Below are 23,493 nucleotides of genomic sequence, written 5' to 3' on the forward strand. Positions count from 1 at the left end.
CAATGAACTTTACCTATGCAACACGACATAGACAATTAGATTTTCTCAAAATTTTCCCATAAAAATGGTTTCACGTGAGGTCACTAAATATATGATGACATTCTTAACTCCAAAATTAGTTTGATTTTTCATCGGCAAACAAAGAACGTTACAAAAATACTAATTAGGGAATCTTAAATCACAACTTTACAATTTGCATTAACCTTTCTAGAATGAAAGAGAGTAAAACATAAGATAAATTTTGGACTGTCATGGTCCATAACGTGAGTGGAAAAGAACAGTGATACAAATTATATGATGCTCGTGACTTGGAGAAGCTAAAAGGCTAAGACAATTAATGGGATGCGAAATTGCCATTTCAGAGCGTTAAAATTAAACAACCAAACAAACAAATCACTAAACACAGGTTTGAACAAAACAATGATGATCTTTACTTAAATCAATTAGCTGACAGACATGTACATGTTTCACTGAACAAGGGGAAGGAAGAGAGAAACAAAAAAGAGTAGAAAGGAACAAGAAGCCATTCATTTCATCAACCTTGTTAGTAGATCACGAGGGGGTGGTGGGTGACCAAAAAAGGCATAGAACACTGAGGTAATGTTCCAAAACCAGAGCAAAACTTTTGAACCCTGAGGCTTTACTGGGGCAAAAGATGAGCGAAGTTGGTATGGTATTTACACCTTTCTCCAGCAGTCAGAATAGAAGAAGAGACTACGATTAATAGTCGGCTTCAAGAAAACTCTCGTAAACGGTTCCTTTCAGCGTTTTGTTAACGTCATCCCAGTTCTGAATGTGGTCTGACAATGGTCCTCTATGTATCTTAACATGACGGCTCGTTAACTCCATCTGTGGCAGTCCTAAGAACCCTTGAACATCTCTTAGTTTCTGCATCATGTAATGAAGAGTGAAAACTAGGAAGAAATTAATAATCCTGTTTTTGGTTGTGGAAAAAGAATTCAGAAGAAATAAGGTGAAAAAATTACAAACATGTCATTTTTGGTTCCTTGGTAGAGTAGAATAGAGAATTAAATGCAGTTATAATAGTTGATTATAATATCAATGGTTGAGACTCTGATAAAATGTATTATGTATACGTATAATTAACTATGAATTTGTCAGAATCTCAACAACTGATTTTTTGTAACTTACAGTGTGATTTCTCATAAGATCCTCATAGTACACAATCATATGCCGAGTGCTGTTGAAGTATTCTAAAGCTTTAGCAGATCTTATCTCCATATCCTTCAAGTCATCCAGCAAGGATGTAGAATTTATGATAGGCTTGTACTTTGAAAGAATATCCGCCTAAAAGAAACCAACTATGAGCCTCACTACATAACTATAACAAGAGAAATCAAATGAAAGATGGATGAAGAGACCTCTTCTGCAGAGTGTACATGAGCCTTGTGTGTTCCATTCAATAGCTTGGCATAACGATCATATGAATTGGCTAGCATTGATACCATCCTGCGTAGTAAGTTCCTCCGGAAAAGAAAAATAACAGAAACACGTCTACGATTGAAATACTCCGCTATTTCCTTATGGTGTTCCATCAATCCCTGCAAAATCCAGATTTCTCAGTTTTTTTATTACTTCAGAAGTCAGATCAAACATCAACATAAACTAGATGGAAGTAAACAGAGTCTGAGAGGGAAGGAGAAAAGCAGGAAAACAGATGATGTGAGGTAGACAGCATATGCCAAACCCCACAAATTTCATAGCCACAAGAAAATTCCAGTCCATAAATCCATCCTAAAGATGATTGCTTTCACATTTATGTTTACTGATCCTGAAGTAACAATAGAACTAGAAGTGCATTTTAAACACAAGATGACTCAAGGTCAAAGAAATATAAGTAAAGCAAAACAACAACGCAGAGGATCTTTGAATTTTAGACTCCTGATCCTCGAGGTCAAAGAAATATAAGTAAAGATACAACAAGAAAAAACTAGAATTCTTCACACCAAACATTCTTAATACTATTTCTTGGCATTACACAAATTCTTAAGAGCACTTAAGGAGGATAAATATGTAGAACTTAGTCTTGGGGAATCCGGAGATGTTACGATTCCGCTAAAAGCATCCGATGGTAATAACAACCAGAGATACTTGGATGGCATATTCTCATCTTTCTAAAAAATAGGGGGATAGGTCACCTGTATGACACTCCTTAAATAGTATACAAAATATTTTAAAAGCAAGTTTGCAGCGCAGGCATATAAGTAAAATCATTTTAACATTCAATGCCAGTAAGAACATTTGAAGAACAAGATGTTGTAGTCCTCATTCTTTTTGAACGCACTTTTGTTAATATTTTCATAAAGCCGATCAAGTATATGAATCCAAATTTAACTAAATTAACCAAATTTATGTAAAAATTAACCATCAGGATTTCATGAGTCCATTTAATCTCCTTTGGTAACACTTGTCACTGCTTAGATTGCAATCAAATGTAATACTTGCATTACAAATTTCACATTTCAGATTATACTCATGTGCAACTAGTAGCCCATTTCTACTCAATGCTCACACCTGGCAATATAAATGGCTGATTCCAGATACCAAGGGGGAAATCGTGATGAAGGTAAAATATCAAAAGGTTTTCTTTAACTCAAAGCCAGTAACATATATGACACAATGCAACTATGCTGCCTACTTAAAGAAATAGCACAAGTAGTGTTTTTCTTCTTGAAGCTTCTATAGCAAAACATAAGCTCAAGTGTACTTCAACAGACTCTAGGAGTTCAGTTTGCAACCAGTGAGTCGGTAAAATGTAACATATATTAGGATTGACATGTGATATTCTAGTAAGATTTAAGGTGAATCGGGAATTACTTTCAAACAGTTTTGTGAAAATTTCTAGACAATCATTCAGGCCAGAACACGTTCAACTGCAGAAAATAACACAACACTACAGCATAACCTCACACAATCCCTTGGCAGATAATCAGGCAAAGTTTACCGGCAGTCTCTTTAGCAGGAAAAAAAACGCCAAAACTTGCCCAAGCCATTAACTAGCATTAATATCAATAAATGTGTGGATCTGTTGACAACTGTAAATACTCAGAAAACTTAAAAAGTATGTATACCTGATTAAGCATCCACTTCAAGCCAGTTGCAGCAGAGCACTCGTTCTTCGAAGCACTATTGAACCAGTCCAAATTGTAAACTTTATCTAAAGTCTGCAAAATCGAAGACACATTTTTCCTTCTCTCTCTAACAGAAAATATCTCCCCATTCGAGCTTACATTGATGTGACTATTTAAGAGGGTCTCAAACCACCCACTACCTGATCTCTGATTGGACAATATGGCAAAGAACAGTACAGGATTATGAGCACACTCGTTCCTGGCAAACAACATGGCAATCAATGAGCACCTAATTAAAGCCAACTGATAAAGATTGACAGAAACTTCCCAATACCTGCTAAAGGATAAAGGTTTAGGATAATGTAGTAGGTGAGGAGTATTCATTAGCTTCAATCTACCATGAGAATGGTTGTCAATGACTTTAAAATCCACAAATGTAGTCCTAGCTTGTGTGCTTATCTGCTTTAGACATGCAGAGAAGATAAAAACGCCACAAACCATCGAAAACATCACAACTGCTGTCCTTAACAACAACGGTGATCTCTTTGGAGGCTTCATAACGAGAATTTCCTGCAACCACATACGCGGAGAAAGTTACTAATATGCAAATAACGACAACTTTCATTGCTAGGAAAGACGTCAAGTAGGTAAATTGATGGAGCCTTCCCCTTTACTCAAAATCCCAGAAGAACATAAATGGAAAAGAACACACTGGATATTCTCAAAATGGTGCCCAGTCCAGTACCATCAAGACGTAATTTTTCCAAAAAACAATAAGATATTATTCTTGGCTTTGTTAGGATAATAGTAATTAAAAGAAAATAACCAAAAACATATCAAAAATAAAAACTTTAGAGGCATAAAGCATTAGTCTCTGTTACGCATGAAGCAAAAAAAATCCAGTAAGGCAAGTCCCTGACACAACACAACAGATGCACGCATTTGCTAATAATTAATAAACATACACGTTAAAGTATAACGAGCACCCAAATCCAGATAATAACTCAGAAACGTACAAAGGAGCTTAAAGTGTTCTTCTTTTCTTTTAGTGCTAAAGTGTTCCACTTTAAACCCATATATCAGTGTTAATTATTCTTTACCCGAATTTAAACCACTCTTTCTATGAACACGCGTGACTATTTCATCTTCCCTCGTAATAACATACTCCCAGAGTGCCAAAATCAGAGGATAAAGTACCAGAAACCACTCTAAATGGACTTTTTGAACAGAGAGAAACCCCCAAAATGGTAGAAAGTTGAAATGTTTAAGCAAAATAGTACATAGAGAAGCGAGTTAGAAGAATTGGCAAACAAGGGAAGCAATAGAAGCAACACATTGTGCAAAAAGGTCATCTGGGTTTTACAGTAGAAAGGAGCAAATAAGGAACTAGAGAGCAAGTACCTTGTAGAACAAACACATGTCTTCTACCATTGTAGTTCAGGAGATAGAGAGAGAGAAGAAGAAGAAGAAGAAGAAAGTGTGTGAGTGAGAAGTGAGAGAAAGGGGTCAGCTTTGGAGCTTGATTGCCTGAGAGAGGAAACCCAAATGGCATTCAAAGCCCTAAAGCCAACCCAACCCAATTCAGACGACGAGAACAACACCACCACCAACAAGGTGCCCTTCTTCACGATTCCCTATGCTTGCTGTCTTGTTTCTTCTCTCTCAAAATCAAAATACTTTTTAATTTATTAATGTTCTTCTTCGTTCTTTCTTTTCCTTTCTTTTCTTTTCTTTTCTTTCGCTAATCTTATTATCATGACAATGGCGATGATTAGTATAATTAAGAAGTTAAAATAGCAGTAACAAATTTAGCGTGCGTAACGGTGGTTTGGTAGGTGGGTAGTGGCCCACACGCGACTGCAAGAGGCGTGTGAATGATGGAGAAAACGAGAAAAAGGAAGAAAGCACTCTTTTCTCTGTTTCTGTATAATAGGAGTCTATGTTCTCTCACCTAAATTAAATAAAATATTCACTTTTTTCTACTTTTACTATATTTTTAACTAAATTATTTATTTATTTTCAGTTTTTTATTTATATAGCTTAAAATAAAATAAAATAAGATATAATTAGAAAAAAAGAAACTTTTTAATGTTGAATTTTAAAAAATAGAAATAAAAGGGAAACAAATTGCGTACTCGGACCAGATCTTTTGACTTTCTCACCATGATTTCTCCGCAAAACTTACTTTATTTTTTTCTTATTTTGCCGAAAACTATAATTGTTTATAGAAATATAGTATTAAATAAGTAATGATTTGTATTGAGTAGATTTGGACAAGGTGATGATTTTGGCGTTATTCTTTATTATATAAAGGTGTTACGTGGATAAGTGTTACTCCTAACTACAATAAAAGTAAAAGGAAGAAAATTATAAGTATTGTGATGTGTTAGTTTGGTATGAATGATACTACTACTTCACATGGAACCTTTAAAAAGTGCTGTGTGGAATTAAATCTTTCGTAAAATGGTGACACATTGAGCAAATGTACCTTTTTTACCTAACATACACGACATTAAATATAAATTTACGAGTCTTTAAAAGTCTTTAAAAGAAAGGTCATAAAACGAGTTAGCTGAATTAGACAAGAAAGAAAAAACATATAACTATTCTTGGTTTGGAGGGCGATAGATAGTGAGTTTTGTTGTGATTGACTTGTAAATAAGTTTAAAATAGAATATTCTTCGATATGTGTACAAGTATTTTAAATAAAAGAATTGGATAGACTTTATATAAATTTAAAATTTATTTTAACTTTAAAATTAGTTTTCAATTTTAGTTTTAAGTAAGGAGTAGTTTAAATTTTAATTAAATTTGAAGTGTTTAGTGTGACAAAAACAAAGTTCCGCTTAATTAAAAAAAAAACTACAAAATGGTTTATTTTCACTATATTTAAGAAGCTTAAAGCGGTAAAAATAATATTTCACAAAAATATTTATTTGATAAAATCAGATTTTAAATTTAATTGTCAAAAAAAAAAATATAGAGATTAAGACATTTGTGTTACCAGTAGTTTTAAATATCAAGTCCATAGTAAATTAATAATTAATTTAGTAATTAGGTAGATGTCGCGTTAGAATAATATGATATAAGACATTTGTCTTTAAAAACTAATAAAAAATAATATAATGTTTATTTAGACCTTTAATACCATGTGATATTACTGTCAAATTTTATTAATTTAACCTAATATATTTAATTAGTTAATGACTCAGAAAACATATTTATTATTTATTTAATTGCCATGATCAAATCTCAATTTTAATACAAAGCCAAAAAACATTAGCAAGAATATTGATTGATGGTTTTATTAATCATTAATTTTATAAGCCTTCACTAAAATTCAATTTTTATTTAACTAATGTACTGAGACGTTAGAGTATGATATGTATTTGTTAATTATTACGACACTTTCAATTTAAAATAAATTATTACATTTTTTTATTAGTAAGTTGGTATAATATTAATCAAGATAACACACACGTAATGAGAATGGAGCAAAATCGGTTTTAAGTGTATGAATTTCTGTAGTCTTAAGCAATTCAAAAATTCAGGAACACAAAGATTTAAGCAATTCAAAAATTCAGGAACACAAAGATTTAAATAAGAATATATCCAAATATATGGATGATTGATTTACAAATATGTGTTTATTTGAATCCATACATCAAAGAGTTACTGTCAGAGAGTGTAAATTTTTTTTAAGTTACGATAATTATTCAACTAATTATTTGTCCTAAATTTTAGGTCTCGTTGACAATTAATAATAATTATTTTTTAAGATTGTTAGGTTTTCTCGTTTTGTTTTCTTCGTAAAAAGTCCAACAATAAATTGAAAAACTTACTATAAGAGAAATGTTAAAACTTTTATATTATCCAAGTATATAACAACTTTTACTAACATGTCCTCAATTTAACCAAGTTGTGGTTGACACAAACATTTTATGTAAAAGAAATCGGAAAAAAAGCAAGTTCAAATTTATATCCCGAGATTGAATATCATTTAATCCTTAAATTATGTAGAAGTTGTATGATATTATTTTCTATTCATATATTTTAGTGTAATAAACATATATTAGTTCATTTGAATGTGGCTAATACGTTATGCATTGTTGGAAATAGTCTAAGTGTGAGTCAAAAGTCCCACATTGGATAAAATACAAAGTTAAACACTATATAAGAATAAAGACCCATAACATTATTGCCTTAAGGTTTTGGATTAAAGTGGTGTCAAAGGTTTTATATGTATAAGACTAATGTCATATAACCATATGGAATCACAATATGACTATATCTATAACCATATATGAAAAAAAATATATAAACCATATCGGAGCCGATGGTTCGGAGTGACTGACCGCATAACCATAACCAAAGGGGTCACTCATACACATGAGAAGAAAAAAAGAAAAACAAGAGACTCAACCTTGAGGGAGATTGTTGGGAATAGTTCAAGTGTGAGTCAAAAGTCTCACATTGGATAAAATAGACAAAGTTAAACACTATATAAGAATAAAGACCCATAACACTATTGCCTTAAGGTTTTGGAATTAAAGTGGTATCAAAGGTCTTATATGTGTAAGACTAATGTCATATAACTATATGAAACCACAATCTCTCAATGTCTATAACCATAACTCATATGATTATATCAATAACCATGACTATATCTATAATCATATATGAACGTAGTATCATTGTTTTTAATGATCCATCACCTATATCAAATAAGGACATGATTCAAATATGACAACAATGAACATATTATCTCTTCGAGCACATAACTTTGGTTTTAATTAATTTTATGTTTTAATTTCAATTACCCTTCTTATTCATAGAAGGGTTTAGTTTTTATTTTGACTTTATAAATATATATTATGTACCACAAATATTAGATTTGAAATGTGTATTTTGTTTTGAATAATTTATGATTTACAAGTTTTGGTTTTGTGCCAAAATCAAGTTAAGAAAAAAACATAAAGATTTATGTCTAATCACGTACAATCGAATGTAAATTTACTTTTAACTATACATGGTCAAAATAATTTTATATCTGACTATAAATGATCATAAGTAAATTTATGTCTGACTAATACACTAACAAATATAAATTTATGTTTGATTACTCATAATTAAATGTAAATATTTGTGTTTTATGTTTTTTTTTAAACTTTTCAAATTTACGTGGGGTGACTAATATAAATTTACGTTGGAGTTATTGACAATTTAAATTTATGTCAAAAATATTATCAAACGTAAATTTACATCTTCTACTAAACATAAAAAACACAAAATAACATATTTAAAAAGCTTGATTTATGTTAATATAGCTAAATTGTTAATAAAACAAAGATATATTGTTTTAATAATAAGTTATTATGTTTAGTACTTCACATATGAGCTTAGCATGATTTCAAATAATTCAAAATAACGTACATAAATTCAATTTATTTTCATATAATATATAATTATTCAAATTGACTAAATATTATAATGTTTATATATAAGTACATGTCACATAGATCAATTTAGACTTAAATGTACATTTTAATTATTCACTCGTTATTTGAACAACAAATTTACCTTATGTAGGAGACAAATTTTTGTTTAGGCGAATACAATTATACATTTTTTTGTCTTACTTTTCCTTGAATAAACATCTTAAAATATAAAACTAAATATTTAAAAAATTAATTTACAACCCAAAACTATTCATTTAAAAATCTTATTCACTTTGAAACATAGAAAAGATTAATTTTCAATTAAAATAATAATAAGAAAACACGATCTGAACAAAATATAATTATTCAACTGTCAAATTGACCGTTATAAATCTAATATCCAAATTATAAAAAAAAAAATCTTAAAACTGTACAAACAATTAATTCTTTTCAAATCCTTTGAGGGATATTCTTAATACATAAAATTGAAAGTAATACAATTCAATTTGATTACCCCAACCAAAATCTTATTTGAAAACAATTTCAACATAAAATAGTTCATACATCAAAATTTGATGTAATAATTTATCTTTAAAGATTTGTGTGAAATTGAAAAAACAAAAGAAATCCTATCCTATTCGTAAAAAAACTTGATCAATAAACAAAAAGAAGTTATAAATTTCAACTAAAAAAAAGTTAATCTATTTAACTTAGAAGTCACATGCATCCCCAAATTTGTGGATAAAAATACAAAAGAAAAACAAGTGTACGAGAAAGAAAAAACTTACTCAAACTAAATTTAAGTTAAGTACATATTACTCTAATTTGTGTGGTCTAAACAAATATGTGATCGATCTAATGGTGAAAATTAGTATGAGACCGGTAAAAAAAATAAAATTAATTAATTTTAGTGATAAAACGTTCTTAGCCATTGTAATAATCAATTTACAAAATAAAAAAATTATTAATTACTAAAATAATTAATGTTGTGAATAAAAAATTATTATTGGTCGCTAGATTCGTCATTAATTAATTTGATACTAATTTAGAAGTTAATTACTTTAATAGTAAAAACCTTCATAGTTAATATTTAGTGACAAATTTTCTTTGGTAACTAAAACCTTTACAATTGGTAAAGTCTTAGTTACCAAAGGAAAAATTGGTCACTAAACATTAGCTATCAAAGTAAATTGATCACTAAACATTAGCTATCAAAGTTTTTGATAATTGAATTTTAAATTAGTCTCGAATTAATTAATGACTAATTTAACAACCAATTATAATTTAACAACCAATTAATTAATAAATTTTTATTTTTGTAAATTGATTATTATAATAATTAACAATGTTTTGATCACTAAAATTAGTTATTAATGTGGAAGAAGAAATACTTTATAAAATGAAAAAAAAACTTTAAAAGGAATGAGACAAGAAACGGTATTTTATTCAATTAATCAATTAGCGCACGTAGTTAATATTAGAACAAAAGAAAATAAAAGATGCAAGGTACTGTTTTAGTTTACCAAATAATTGGCAATGTTTAAGCTGTTCCACTGCAAAATTAATTAGCAATTAGGTTTGTAGATAATCGATATTTGTTGGATTGAAGACGTGCCATGCCAGGTTAGACAAACTATTTTATATCTATGGCTATCATTTTCACCATATGCATCATAATTTAATAAAAATAACTTTTTTTATCAGTTTCAATATAACTAATTTATTAATTATACATTAATAAGTACTTTAAAAAACAAAGAATAACTATCAAGAAAATTCCTAGAATTTTTTTTTTAACGAAGTAAAAAAAACAAATAGAGAGAATGAAGAATAATGATCTCTAAAACTATAATGACCTCATGCTATTATAAATCAGTCAAGTGGTAGATAATCAATTCAGATAAACTAATATCACAATCAAGAGATGTGAGTAAAGCATGCCAGTCATGAAATCCAAGAAATATAACATAAATAAATCGTTTAATTATGTTTTTCTGAATATGAAAAATTTCTATATTTTTAATTGAATTTCTAATAAAATTTGATGTTTTATTGAATTTTCAATATTTAGAAAAAATTTAATTGAGTCCCGCATTTAAATATTTCTGTTAATTTTGTGATGTAGTTATTTATTTTTCTTAAATATCGTCACATATCATTCGTTATATATATATATATATATATATATATATATATATATATATATATAACAAGATTTTTTAAATATTTTTTGTAATTAATAAAAATTATTTTTAACTTTAACTAAAATTATAAATTTAAAAATAGAAAAATATAAATGATAAAATATGAAATATATAAATTTAAATTATGAATTATATAATTATAAAATAAAAAAATCAAAATTTATCGATAATTTTGTATTTTCATAATTTGATAATTTTGTAATTTTATAGTTTTATAATTTTATATTTTATATTTATATATTTTATAATTTTATAATTATGAAATTATGAAATTATATATTTTTATAATTTTGTAATTTCTTAGCTTTTGTAATTTCATATTTTTTAGTTTTTTAGTTTTATTATTTTTTATATTTTATAATTTTGTATTTCATAATTTCATAATTACATATTTTATATTATATATATATATAATTTTTATTTTAATAATTTTAATTAAATTTAAAAATAATTTTCGTTAAATACAATAAGTATTTGAAAAAGATCTCGTCATCACAGTATTTTGTAACCAAATAGTGTATTATGTGACGACATTGAATGAGGGTGACAGTACAAGATAATTTTCACATCACAAAGTTAATAACCGTAATTGAAAATTTTTAAATTTTGAAAGACTCAATAGACAACAAAATTTTATTAAAGATTCAATTAAAAATTTTCAAATTTATCGTGCACTCAAAACATAATTAACTCAAAATAAATTATAGCATATATTAATTTATCTCTTAGTTTTCTTTTGCTCTTGGTTTTTAAATCATAAATAAATTAAACCTTTTTTATATACAAATGTAGTTTCTCGTGTTGTACCTCTCCACTCCACAATGTTTGGAGTAACGTGCACTGTTGTTACAAATATAAGAAGTATATAATGAAGTTAGTCAAATACTCAAAATAGCTAGTAATAAATTAAAAATTGAAACCAACCACTAAACTTCTTATTTACAACTAAACATATTTTCTGTATTGTCGGAGAGTTTTATCATAGTCTACCCTATCGGAGCTTGATTAGAGTTTAAGTTTTTATTAAGTCTATATATTTATTATTGAGTTTATCTTTATACTTATCCCTGATGTCCTTAGCATGAGAATAGGTCAAACTAGTTTTATAAAATTAAGTCAAATTTACAATTTATTTTTTAATATCTTATATATATTTTTTCATTTATTATTATTAGATGGCGATATAACTTGTAGTAAAAACTAAAAATCAAGTGGTTCAAAAGAAAAGTATTATCCAAACTTCACAGTGACTTTACAAATAGTGTAAAGAAATAAAGTCTCCTTCTTGAATAAATATTTTAATACTGAGTTTGGAATGTTAATCCAATTGGACAAAATGAATAACTGAGTAACGAAGAATAATATATAGTTTCTATATTTGTGGTACACGTAAATTCGACTATGGCAGTTAGAAAGAGGACCTATCAAGGACATTCCACGTGCAATTAAAAATAAACCGTCTAATAAATACGATTATTTATTAACTTCATGATGAACTGTTTCATGACGTTCTTTCATCGTGTGTACCATTGTTAATTAACATGACATGTTGAAATTAATAATTGATACTTGTAAATTAATTTCACTTAATTTATTTTGTCCACAGCAAGTATACATCTTTTATATCCACTGCACCCCAAACTTAGAGAAGAAACTACTGAATAAATGAATCATCGTCCATTTTCTCTTATTATGATTTAAAATTATTCTTACAATAAATAATAATGCTGCTTGTCATTCTATACCTTTTTCCCCCTCTTTATCCTCTTTTTAAAAATATAGAGTAAAAAAATAGGATTAAATATATTTATGGTCCCTTAACTTTCAATAAATTTTGGAATTAGTTAATTTCGAAACTTTGGATCAACACAGTCTTTATCTTTCGAAATACGTAGATTTAGTCCTTTAATCAAATTTTGTTAAGTTTATTTGGTATTTTTTACGCATTTCAGTATTGTATTTAAGTTATTTATATTGTTTGAGACATTTTTACTTTAACGTTAAGTCAAATATTATTACGAAACGTGCTTGAAATGTCAATAAACTTAATATAATTTGATTAAAATGACAAACTTCACGTATTTCAAAAGATGAATGACTAAATTAATTCGAAGTTTTAAAATTGACTAATTCTAAAATTTAATAAAAGTTAAGAAACCAAAAACATATTAAAAAAAATACAATGATTGATTAAAGTGGTATCTATATGTAGATTAGAATGAATACTTTAGAGTCCCTATATTTTCTTAATTAGATATTGTTGTTTTGAGAGTGCATTTCGATCCATTTGTTTAAAATTAAATAAATAATAATTTTAAATATAAAATAACCTAGCTGTTATTTTATTTCGGAGATTTTAAATTAAAATTTAGTTCATGTTTGTTTAGAATAAGCAAACAAAACCCTTTTTAAGAAAAGAAATAAAATATTTTAATTAGCCGCCGCTAAATTCTTTTATTTATTTTTAATGATGAGAAGTTCTTCCATGTTTCTGATTATTTTAAGAAATGTCATAAACAGGCAATGATAGAAAACTGTTATTAATTATATCGAAAAAGAAAACTTATAAACAGACGGACTTTCTACACACTTTTTCCTTCAATTTCTCCTTTTTTATTTTATTTTTAAATTAATCTTTAATAACTTTGAAAAGAAATTGAAGTTGCTAAAAATATATTTGTGTCACAATTTGATTTTTTTACCGGAATCATAAATGTTTAGTTATATATGGCAAAAATAAATATACTAGAGTCACATTTTAGAGATAGAGTTTCTAATAAAGTTTTTAAAAGTCGTGTCAAAAAATTATAAGAATCTATAATTTAATTATTCTTTTACCTCCACTTCAAAATAACGTAAGATCATTGAATGTACGGACTCAAATTCTTAAATATAAATAAGTAATATATATTATTCGGATATTTTTATATTTGTGTATTATAATTTGTCGAGATGAAAGATCTTTGGGAATCATTCACTCTCATCCCTGTGGGAGACTTATGAAAAAAACATTTTCATTTATCCTTTCCTTTTCAATGCAATGAAATTAGTATTTTTCTATTAAGTTTTTATAATAAAAAATTGTTTTATTGAATATATATATTATTTTAAAAATTATCTAAGTATTAATTGTTGAATTTTGTTCTTATAACTTAATGACATAGTCATCTTTCCTTCGTCAACTCTTACCTTTTTTTTCTTCAAATTCCTTCATCATTCCTATTACATTCTTAAAGAGAGACCAGTTAATTACTTAATTAGATACCACAAAACATAAGTAACAATCACGTTATCTTATTTGATGACGACAGTTAAATAACAAAATATTTAAAAGAAAATAAAAAGTATATTTTGAATACTCACTATAACATTTTTTTAAATTAAAAATAATTAAAATGAAAATTTAATCAGAACTTATTATTATTGTTATTATTAATCTGGAGAACGATTGTATAGCGTGTATGTATATAACACTACTATTTTTTTTTTTCACGCGATAATATTTTAAATGGCGTTGAAGTCAAAGATTTCACAGAATCAAAGTTTTTAGAACATATACTTATAAAATCAATTATTTTCCAAGTCAAAACTAACTTATTTATATTTTAATTTTAAAAGATTAGATGAAAGAACGTTTATTTTAACTTATTTTCGTTTCCCGCATATAATTTATTAATGCCACTGTATTTTTTATTCGTTATTCAGATAAACATGTACTTCAAGAGTCCAGTCATTAATTTTGAATTCAGAAACAAGGTAAACCTAATTGAGAAGGTTTTTAATAGCCACCACCAGCTAGTTTTTAATTTTTTATTTTTGCGTGAAATATGTATAATAAACTCTACATATATATAATCCTGCAAGGAACCTCTGTAGTTCTTCACATATCCATATCCACACGGTCGTTAATCATTGAGTTTGATACAGTTTTCGAAACAGCCATGGAAAATCCATCTTCATCCGAAACTCAGCCTCCAAAATACGATCTCATTACGGTTCTCAGCATTGACGGCGGCGGAATCCGAGGAATCATTCCCGGTGTTATTCTTGACTACCTTGAATCTCAACTTCAGGTTAAGTACACAGAGGCAAATATGAACCCTAATTAACACACACATGCTTCATTAACTGATTATTCCTGATGTGTAATATATGCAGGAGATAGACGGTGATAAGGATGCAAGACTTGCAGATTACTTTGATATAATCTCTGGAACAAGTACAGGGGGTCTCGTTACTGCCATGTTAGCAGCTCCAGATCCAAAGGCCAATAATCGCCCTTTGTTTTCTGCCAAAGATATAGTGCCATTTTACCTCAAAAATTCTCCCAAAATTTTCCCCCAGACAGGGTACTCTACTGCTACTACTGTTATTATACTGTCACATACATATATGATCACTATGCTATATCTATATGTCCACATTATTATGATGATGTGAGTGTTTCTATATATCGGTTAATCTTTTATAGTTTTCACGTGCATGCAGTGGAATATTCGCTTCGCTGGTAAACGTAGGGAAAGCGCTGATGGGACCTAAGTACGATGGGAAGTATCTACATGAGTTGATAAGAAAGATTTTAGGGGACACAATGTTGCACCAAACCTTGACCAACGTTGTTATTCCCGCGTTTGACGTCAAGAAACTTCAACCTACGATCTTTTCATCGTTTCAGGTGATTAGTTAATATGATTTTTATAGATTGTTTTTGGTTGAAATAGTTTAATGTAAATCCAGTGATGTTGTGCAGTTGGAAACGGAGGCGGCTTTAGATGTAGCATTGTCAGATATCTGCATAGCAACCTCGGCTGCTCCGACCTATTTGCCAGCTCACTATTTTACAAAAGAAGATGGTCAAGGGAAAGTCATAAAAGAATTCAACCTCATTGACGGTGGTTTGGCGGCTAATAATCCGGTGAGATTCTCGAAGGTGTTTCTTTTGATGTTATTAAGGTTTTAAAAGTTGGTTTTTTGTTGATATCTTTGGTTTGTGTTAATTATGTGCAGACTTTGGTTGCAATTAGAGAAGTGACGAAGAAAATCATAAGGAAGCCAGATGCAACACCGATCAACCCTTTGGACTATGATCGTTTTCTGGTTCTGTCATTAGGGACTGGATCAAACATGAGCGAGCAGAAATACAACGCAAAGGCGGTTTCGAAATGGGGAATTTTAACTTGGTTGGTCAACTCTGGGTCAACACCCATTATAGATTGTTTCAGCGAAGCAAGCATTGATATGGTTGATTATCACAACGTTGTTGTTTTCAGTGCTCTTCAATCTGAAGACAACTACCTCCGCATTCAAGTAAGTTAAATAATTACATTCTGTTGTATAGTTTTTTAAAGAAAAAGATGTTACAATGTGTTTGTGTGGATATATATGAATCAGGACAATACATTAAAGGGGGATTTAGCATCTGTTGATGTGGCAACAAAAGAGAATTTGGATAATCTGGTGAGAGTGGGAGAGGAGTTATTGAAGAAAACAGTGACGAGAGTGAATCTTGATACAGGACACTATGATCCACTTCCAGATCAAGGCACCAACGCCGAAGCACTCAAAAGGTTCATTTTATTTGTATAAATAGATTTAAGTATTTTTATTCCTATTTTTTAATTGAGTTTCTTATTAAGTAATGCAATTATTATTTTATTTATTTAGTTGTTTTCATGTATTAAAAATAAGAACTTTTTGTAGTTAATATAAAATAACAAGTAATTTTTTTTATTACAAATATGTTTTATAATGATTTTTTTCAATGATTTTGTTGTCAATATTTACAATGACAAAAAAAAATAAAAATTAAAGATTGTCATCTCATTAATATAGATGATCGTGATGATTCATTGTTATCTAACATACTTTTAATTAAAAAAATAAATATTATTTATTGTTTTATAATAATTATAATATTATTTTATATTTATCGTAATATTTAACATACCCAAATAAAAGATAAATTACAATTATACTATGGAAAAAATTAAATATCAAACATTTAATTAAAAAATAAAAAAACCATACTTAATAATTAATAAACAAAAATTTCAATAGACTCAACTGAAAATTCTCAATATATAATTAACGCCAAACTTAATAAAACCATACTTTTAATTCCATTTTTTTTGTTTGTTTGCAGTATTAAGACTAATTAACAAGTTGATTCATGTTTGCAGGTTTGCAAAGTTACTCTCGGATGCAAGAAAGAAGAAAAAGTCTAACTCACAGGATGGAAATTAAATGATCAGAAGAATCCATGGTTGAAGCTTCGCATATATATATTTGCCATAATTCCTATACCATTAAAATACAAGTGTTAAAATTTCTACCATATTATTATAAATGTTAAAAGAAAATACTCCCTTCGCTTACTTTTAAATGTTGTACCTTTTTAAAAATGTTAATTGTATTTAATTATTTTTTATGTATTTTGTAATCTTTAAATAATATATGCATGTGTTTATTTGTGTGTGAGATAGAGAAAAACGTGTAACAAGAAACTGTATATACTTGTTTTATTTGAATATAAAATTTCTTATATTTTTTCTCCTATAAAGAAAGACAAAATATATAATAGAGAGAATAGTTATTATCAATTTTAAACTTAAAAATAAAAGTTAAATTTATCATTTTTTATTCTGGATCAAAGATCAAAGCATAGACTTAAACTCTATTTCTTTTAATTAGCACGTCCTCTTGACAATAACTCCATATATTTTTCAATATAATATTTTACATTAACTTCCACTTATATATGGATTTTTTTAGTAGTTAAGTTAGTAGTTAAGAGGTTTACTAATAATTTAGTTTTAAAATATTAAAATAAACATATTATTTTGAAACTATTTTCTTAACTTGCTATCATAAAATTTTAGTGTGTTAGATGCTATAAACCGGGTAACATGTCTCATTCAAAGACTAAAGCTCTCTATTAACTCATCTTTAACATTGACTTTATTCGATTGTTAGAATTAAAAAAAAAAATATTAACACCTTACAACTTATAACATTGTCTAATTCAAAGACTAAACTTCTCTATTAACTCATCTTTAACGTTGACTTTATTCGATTGTTAGAATTAAAAAAAAAAAATGTTAACACCTTAACACTTATAACATTGTCTCATTCAAAGACTAAACTTCTCCTAAAACCATTTCTAATTCCAACTAACTCAAAATGTTCATTCTAAAAAATCTAAATTATGCTAGGAAAACTTATACAAGACACGATTCACAAATAATAATCAACATTTCTCAATTTAAACTTCTCAACCTATTTTTAATGTAATACCTAATAATTTCCAATTTAATCAAGAAAATACCATGTGCTAATTAAAATAAACCCTTCACATCAAACACATTTTATACTTGTTTCCTAATTTAGCATGCGCATATATCTCTATTTAAAGACATTTTTAGAACATCTATTGATCTCAATGATCAATCAACTTACTTTCAAAGTTTTATATGTATGCATATACTTCTAAGTAATCAACACGAACAAAAGAAAAAATCAATTTCATTTTCAGTCTATCATAACAAAACATTCTACCATCAACTAGTCTAAATAATACATATCCAAAATTTCAATAATTAATGCTTCAAAAATAACCCTTCTTATTTGAAATTTACTTGATTCCAAACAAAAGATTATGGTAGCGAAAAATTCCTAAAACTTACAAGTTTAGTAAAAAAAATAAAATTGAAAACACAGTTTACAAAAGAATATAATTGAGAGAATCAAAAGTATTATCTAACAGACCCACTAAAAGTGAATTGATCGTAACTAGTGTTCAGTTATATATAATAAATAAATTATAACATAAAATTGAGCTTTCTCTGTATCATTTTTAATGAGATACAAAGGTATACCTTCTGGTTAAAATGATTTGATTGTGGAAAGGATGAGAAACAAATACAAAAAACTTAAAGAGAAGGAATGTTTAGGAGAAAGAAAGATGCAAAAACTGAAAATAAATAAGAAAAATTAGAAAATGGGTATAAGTTCAACGCTCTCAAAGCTTCCATGTATATTTCTTAGGAAAAAGATACCTTCACAAGTTACAACCAACTCCTTTTTAAACAACTAAATTCCAACTATGTTTTTATAATACTAAAATACAGAATTACGATATTTATTTATAATTAATTAAATTATTCAATACGAAACAGACCTTGTCAAATGACAAACTATTTATTTCTTAATTTTGTTTGTTACTCTAAATAGTACACAATATATATATATATATATATATATATATATATATATATATATATTCTTGGTAGGTCGAGAAATTCTTATTGCAAGATTTTTTATTATTGTTTATACTGTTTGTATGAGATAAAAATTTCTTATAAATGAGGTAACAACGAACTAGGTTGAGTAAGAGTAATGCGTACCTGTTATATAATTCATAACAAAAATTCTGTTTTTATATTTATTGGTTATTCGTTTAAAAAATATTTGTAAACTTTTTAAAACTCACAAGTATTACGAATATTAAAAAATATTTAAAAAAATTATAAAATATATATATATATATATATATATATATATATATATATATATATATATAATATAACATAATTTGAATATGAATTAAATTTTAATTTTAATCTAATAAAATATAATATTTTTATTTTAAATGTAGGCACCAATAATATAATATGCACACTCAACCAATTTATAAGTGAATCTTAAATTATTCGTTATCAAATATTACTTTATAAACAAGTCTTAGAATGATTTGTTTCCTATTAGTTGCAAGATATAAATAGTTTTGTCATCCTTACTATTTATGTGTATCTTTTAATTTGAGACGTCAGATGGAGGCTTTTTTGTAAAAAGGGGTCACTTTGACCAAGAATTTGTAAAAAAGGGTCGTTTGAATTTTTTTTTGCAAAATAGGGTCAAGTCGTCATAGCAGAGGACGACATTAAAGGTGAAGTCGTCCTCCACCGTGCCGGTTTCTTTTTTTTTGTTTTTCAAAAAGCGAAACCGTGCTCTCGAAAGCCGGTTTCTATATATTTTAAAAGTGAAGTCGTCCTTGGACCTGACGACTTCACTTTTTGGTTTTTTTTTTCTTTTACACATTCAGCTTTATATATATATATATATATATATATATATATATATATATATATATATAATTTAGTTTTTTTAAAATATTTGTTTAAGTAAAAATATGAAAAATAGTTTTAAAAAATTCTAAAATACTTAATCGTTAAACCTTAATACAAAATTAAGAAGATAAAATGATACAAATTAAAAAATATTAAAAAATCCTTCGATAATTATATTTGAATATTTAATTTGTTAATGTTTATTTTATTTGTGGTTTAGTTAGTCTACTAACTATCAAGTATCATTTAATAAAATACTAAATTTGTAAAATCAAACGAAGAAGTAGAAAACGTTTTGACCAAATCAGAAGAAACTGACGAAAAAATCGTCATTGAAGATGTTACTTTATTTGTCTACTGTAAACAAATATTTAAAAAAAAAACTAAATAATATATATATATATATATATATATATATATAAAGCTGAATGTAAAAAAAAAAAAAAAAAACCAAAAAGTGAAGTCGTCAGGCCTAAGGACGACTTCACTTTCAAAATATATAGAAACCGGCTTCTGAGAGCACGGTTTCATTTTTTGAAAAAGAAAAAAAAGAAACCGGTAGAGGACGACTTCATCTTTAATGTCGTCCTCCACCACGACGACTTGACCCTATTTTGCAAAAAAAATTCAACGGACCTATTTTTACAAATTCTTAGTCAAAGTGACCTCTTTTTACAAAAAAGCCTCAGATGGATGTTCCATAGACACTTCAATAATCAAGTCAATAATTCGTTATATATATATATATATATATATATATATATATATATATATATATATATATATATATATATATTTTGGCATGTTTATCGTTATTTCTTATGTTCATTGTTAATCTGATGTTCATCCTGGAGTCTTGTTTTGTCACGAGGAATGTGGCAGTAGGAAGTTACTACAAGTTTTCTAGTACATTAATTATATATACCACGTTAAGTTAAAGAGATAAAATATTAAGTGATGCAATAAAGAGAAGGGAACGAAATATGAGTGAAAAAGAAAGAAAGAGTAATGACTGATAAGCGTTTTCTTATTAATTCGCGTGAATACCATAACAACTCCAATTATAATATTGTCATTTAGCGAGTAATTCTCATCTCTGTTTCACGTAAACATATAACTTGTGCATCAAGAACAACATCATGACATAACCTATAATAGTTAAATCTAAACTCAAATGCGGATTTCTGGAAAAGAAACAAAAACAAAGTAAAACTCGAGAGTTCGCGTGAAATACATATACAGTTTCCTCAGGACTTCTCTATTCATTTCAACGCTAGAGTTGCTTTCTAGTTTCCAAACAGCCATGGAAAATGTATCTTCTCCCGAAATTCCGGTTTCAAAAGACGAGAATTTCATTACGGTTCTTAGCATTGACGGTGGTGGTATCCGAGGAATCATTCCCGGTGTTCTTCTTGCCTACCTTGAATCTCAACTTCAGGTTAACATACAGAAAAGCAAATTGCACTGATCCAGTGTTTAATTTTTGAGTTATTAGATTCTAATGCTTCTGAATGTAGGAGTTAGACGGTGAGGATGCAAGACTTGCAGATTATTTTGACGTGATTGCTGGTACAAGTACAGGGGGTCTTGTTGCTGCCATGTTAACAGCTCCCAATCCAAATGCCAATAAGCGCCCTTTATTTTCTGCCAAAGAAATTGTTCCATTTTACCTCCAAAAGTCTCCACAAATTTTCCCTCACACCAGGTCCAATAATATATACAGTAATATTACTCTTATCACATACACACACACACACACACACATATATATATATATATATATATATATATATATATATATATATATATATATATATGTATTCGTTGACACTGCATTGTAGATATATGCTATATGTATATATATATATATATATATATATATATATATATATATATATATATATATAGTTCATAACCAAATACGGTATATATCCTTTGGTTATACTCTTTCGTATTTCACGTGCATGCAGAGGAGTATTTGGCTGGCTGAAGAACATAGCGAAAACATTGACGGGGCCTAAGTACGATGGGAAGTATCTGCATGAGTTGATAAGAAAGAAGTTAGGGGACACAAAGTTGCACCAGACCTTGACGAACGTTGTTATTCCCACTTTTGACATCAAGACACTTCAACCTACCATCTTTTCCTCGTTTAAGGTCATTAATCAGAATTTGAGTACATAGTTATACATTGCTAGCTTTTGTTGTTGAAATTGTAGTGAATTGAACATCTTGTATAGCTTGCCACGGAGGCAGCTTTGGACGTAGAACTGTCAGATATTTGCATAGCCACTTCGGCTGCTCCAACCTTTTTACCGGCTCATTATTTTACAAAGCAAGATGAACGTGGAAATGTCGTGAGAGAATTCAACCTCGTTGACGGTGGCGTGGCTGCAAATAATCCGGTGAGATTCTTGAGACAGAACAAAAGATTTTGATTGATGTTAAAAAACTTAAATTTGGTTCTTGATATGTGGATGTGCAGACTTTGGTTGCAATTAGAGAATTGACGAAGCAAATCATAAGGAAGCCAAATGAAATAGGTATCAGCCCTTTGAACTATGATCGCTTTCTTGTTCTCTCATTGGGGACTGGATCGAACAAGAAGGAACACAAATACGACGCGAAAATGGTGTCAAAATGGGGAATTTTAAGTTGGGTATTCAAATCTGGATTCACGCCCATTATACATTGTTTCAGCGAAGCAAGCAATGATATGGTTGACTACCACAACTGCGTGGTTTTTAGGGCGCTTCAGTCTGAAGACAACTATCTCCGGATTCAAGTAAGCTTGATGAAGTTCTGTGCTCCATTTCTCTCTCTAATTCTTATGGCAGTACAATGTTAAATTAAACATTAAATGATTAAGGACATTTTTAGATAAATTTGGAAGTACTTATGTCTGGTTTTATTGCTGTCTGTGTCTTTGAAAATGGTGGTCGTGACGTGATAGTTAATTAATTCGGTTGGTGCAATCAGGACGATACATTAAAGGGGGATTTAGCATCTTTGGATGTGGCTACTGAAGAGAATTTGAATAATCTGGTCATTGTTGGGGAGAAGTTACTGAAGAAAAAAGTTACGCGAGTGAATCTTGATACAGGACTCTATGAACCAGTTCCGGATAAAGGCACCAATGAGGAAGCACTTAAAAGGTTCATTTTATTTGTATAATATTTTTAATTTTTTTTTTAGCAGTAACGAAGACATCTAAATAAATTAATTGATGATTGCAGGTTCGCAAAGTCACTCTCGGATGCAAGAAAGAAGAAAAAGTTCGACTCACAAGATAGGAACTAAATGATCGTAAGAATGCATGATAACGACAAATCCAGGGTTGAAGCTTCTCATCGATTTGGTATAATCTCTATACAATATAAAGGTAGTATCTTCAATGTTGAAGAGAACAATTGTTGCAAAACTTTTGAAACTTAAAATTAAGAATTCAATTAAAATTTATTGATGATGTAAAGATTATTTACTTTGTCACAATTTATTCTATTGAATCTAGAAGTGTAGGATATGTATATCTTTACAGGGTATTGGTGCAACCTGCATACATTAGTTGGAGAAACTTTTGCACACTTACTTCTATGACAAAAAATAAGAGGAAAATAAATTAAAATCAATTTAC

At 28.3% G+C, this 23,493-nt stretch overlaps 3 protein-coding genes across 3 annotated transcripts; 2 read left to right on the forward strand and 1 right to left on the reverse strand.

Annotated features, from left to right (window-relative positions):
• Positions 1-334: 334 nt before the first annotated feature.
• LOC114168247 lies at positions 335-4,846 on the reverse strand. Its single transcript, XM_028053001.1, has 6 exons — positions 4,494-4,846; positions 3,427-3,662; positions 3,093-3,351; positions 1,383-1,562; positions 1,153-1,308; positions 335-888 (listed from the first exon to the last, which is right to left on the reverse strand). Exons 1-6 carry the CDS (start codon positions 4,521-4,523, stop codon positions 721-723), a joined length of 1,029 nt encoding a protein of 342 aa, XP_027908802.1. The 5' UTR covers positions 4,524-4,846; the 3' UTR covers positions 335-720.
• A 9,751-nt stretch (positions 4,847-14,597) lies between these two features.
• On the forward strand, positions 14,598-17,211 carry LOC114173989 (patatin-like protein 3). The gene is made up of 7 exons (XM_028058705.1): positions 14,598-14,807; positions 14,893-15,083; positions 15,223-15,409; positions 15,485-15,649; positions 15,742-16,041; positions 16,126-16,301; positions 16,914-17,211. Exons 1-7 carry the CDS (start codon positions 14,676-14,678, stop codon positions 16,975-16,977), a joined length of 1,215 nt encoding a protein of 404 aa, XP_027914506.1. The 5' UTR covers positions 14,598-14,675; the 3' UTR covers positions 16,978-17,211.
• Positions 17,212-21,059: 3,848 nt separating this feature from the next.
• On the forward strand, positions 21,060-23,420 carry LOC114174355 (patatin-like protein 3). The gene is made up of 7 exons (XM_028059193.1): positions 21,060-21,297; positions 21,377-21,564; positions 21,830-22,016; positions 22,100-22,264; positions 22,345-22,644; positions 22,839-23,014; positions 23,096-23,420. Exons 1-7 carry the CDS (start codon positions 21,163-21,165, stop codon positions 23,157-23,159), a joined length of 1,215 nt encoding a protein of 404 aa, XP_027914994.1. The 5' UTR covers positions 21,060-21,162; the 3' UTR covers positions 23,160-23,420.
• Positions 23,421-23,493: the final 73 nt, after the last annotated feature.

The sequence above is a fragment of the Vigna unguiculata genome, chromosome 2 (genome assembly GCF_004118075.2).
Source record: "Vigna unguiculata cultivar IT97K-499-35 chromosome 2, ASM411807v1, whole genome shotgun sequence".
NCBI lineage: Eukaryota > Viridiplantae > Streptophyta > Magnoliopsida > Fabales > Fabaceae > Vigna > Vigna unguiculata.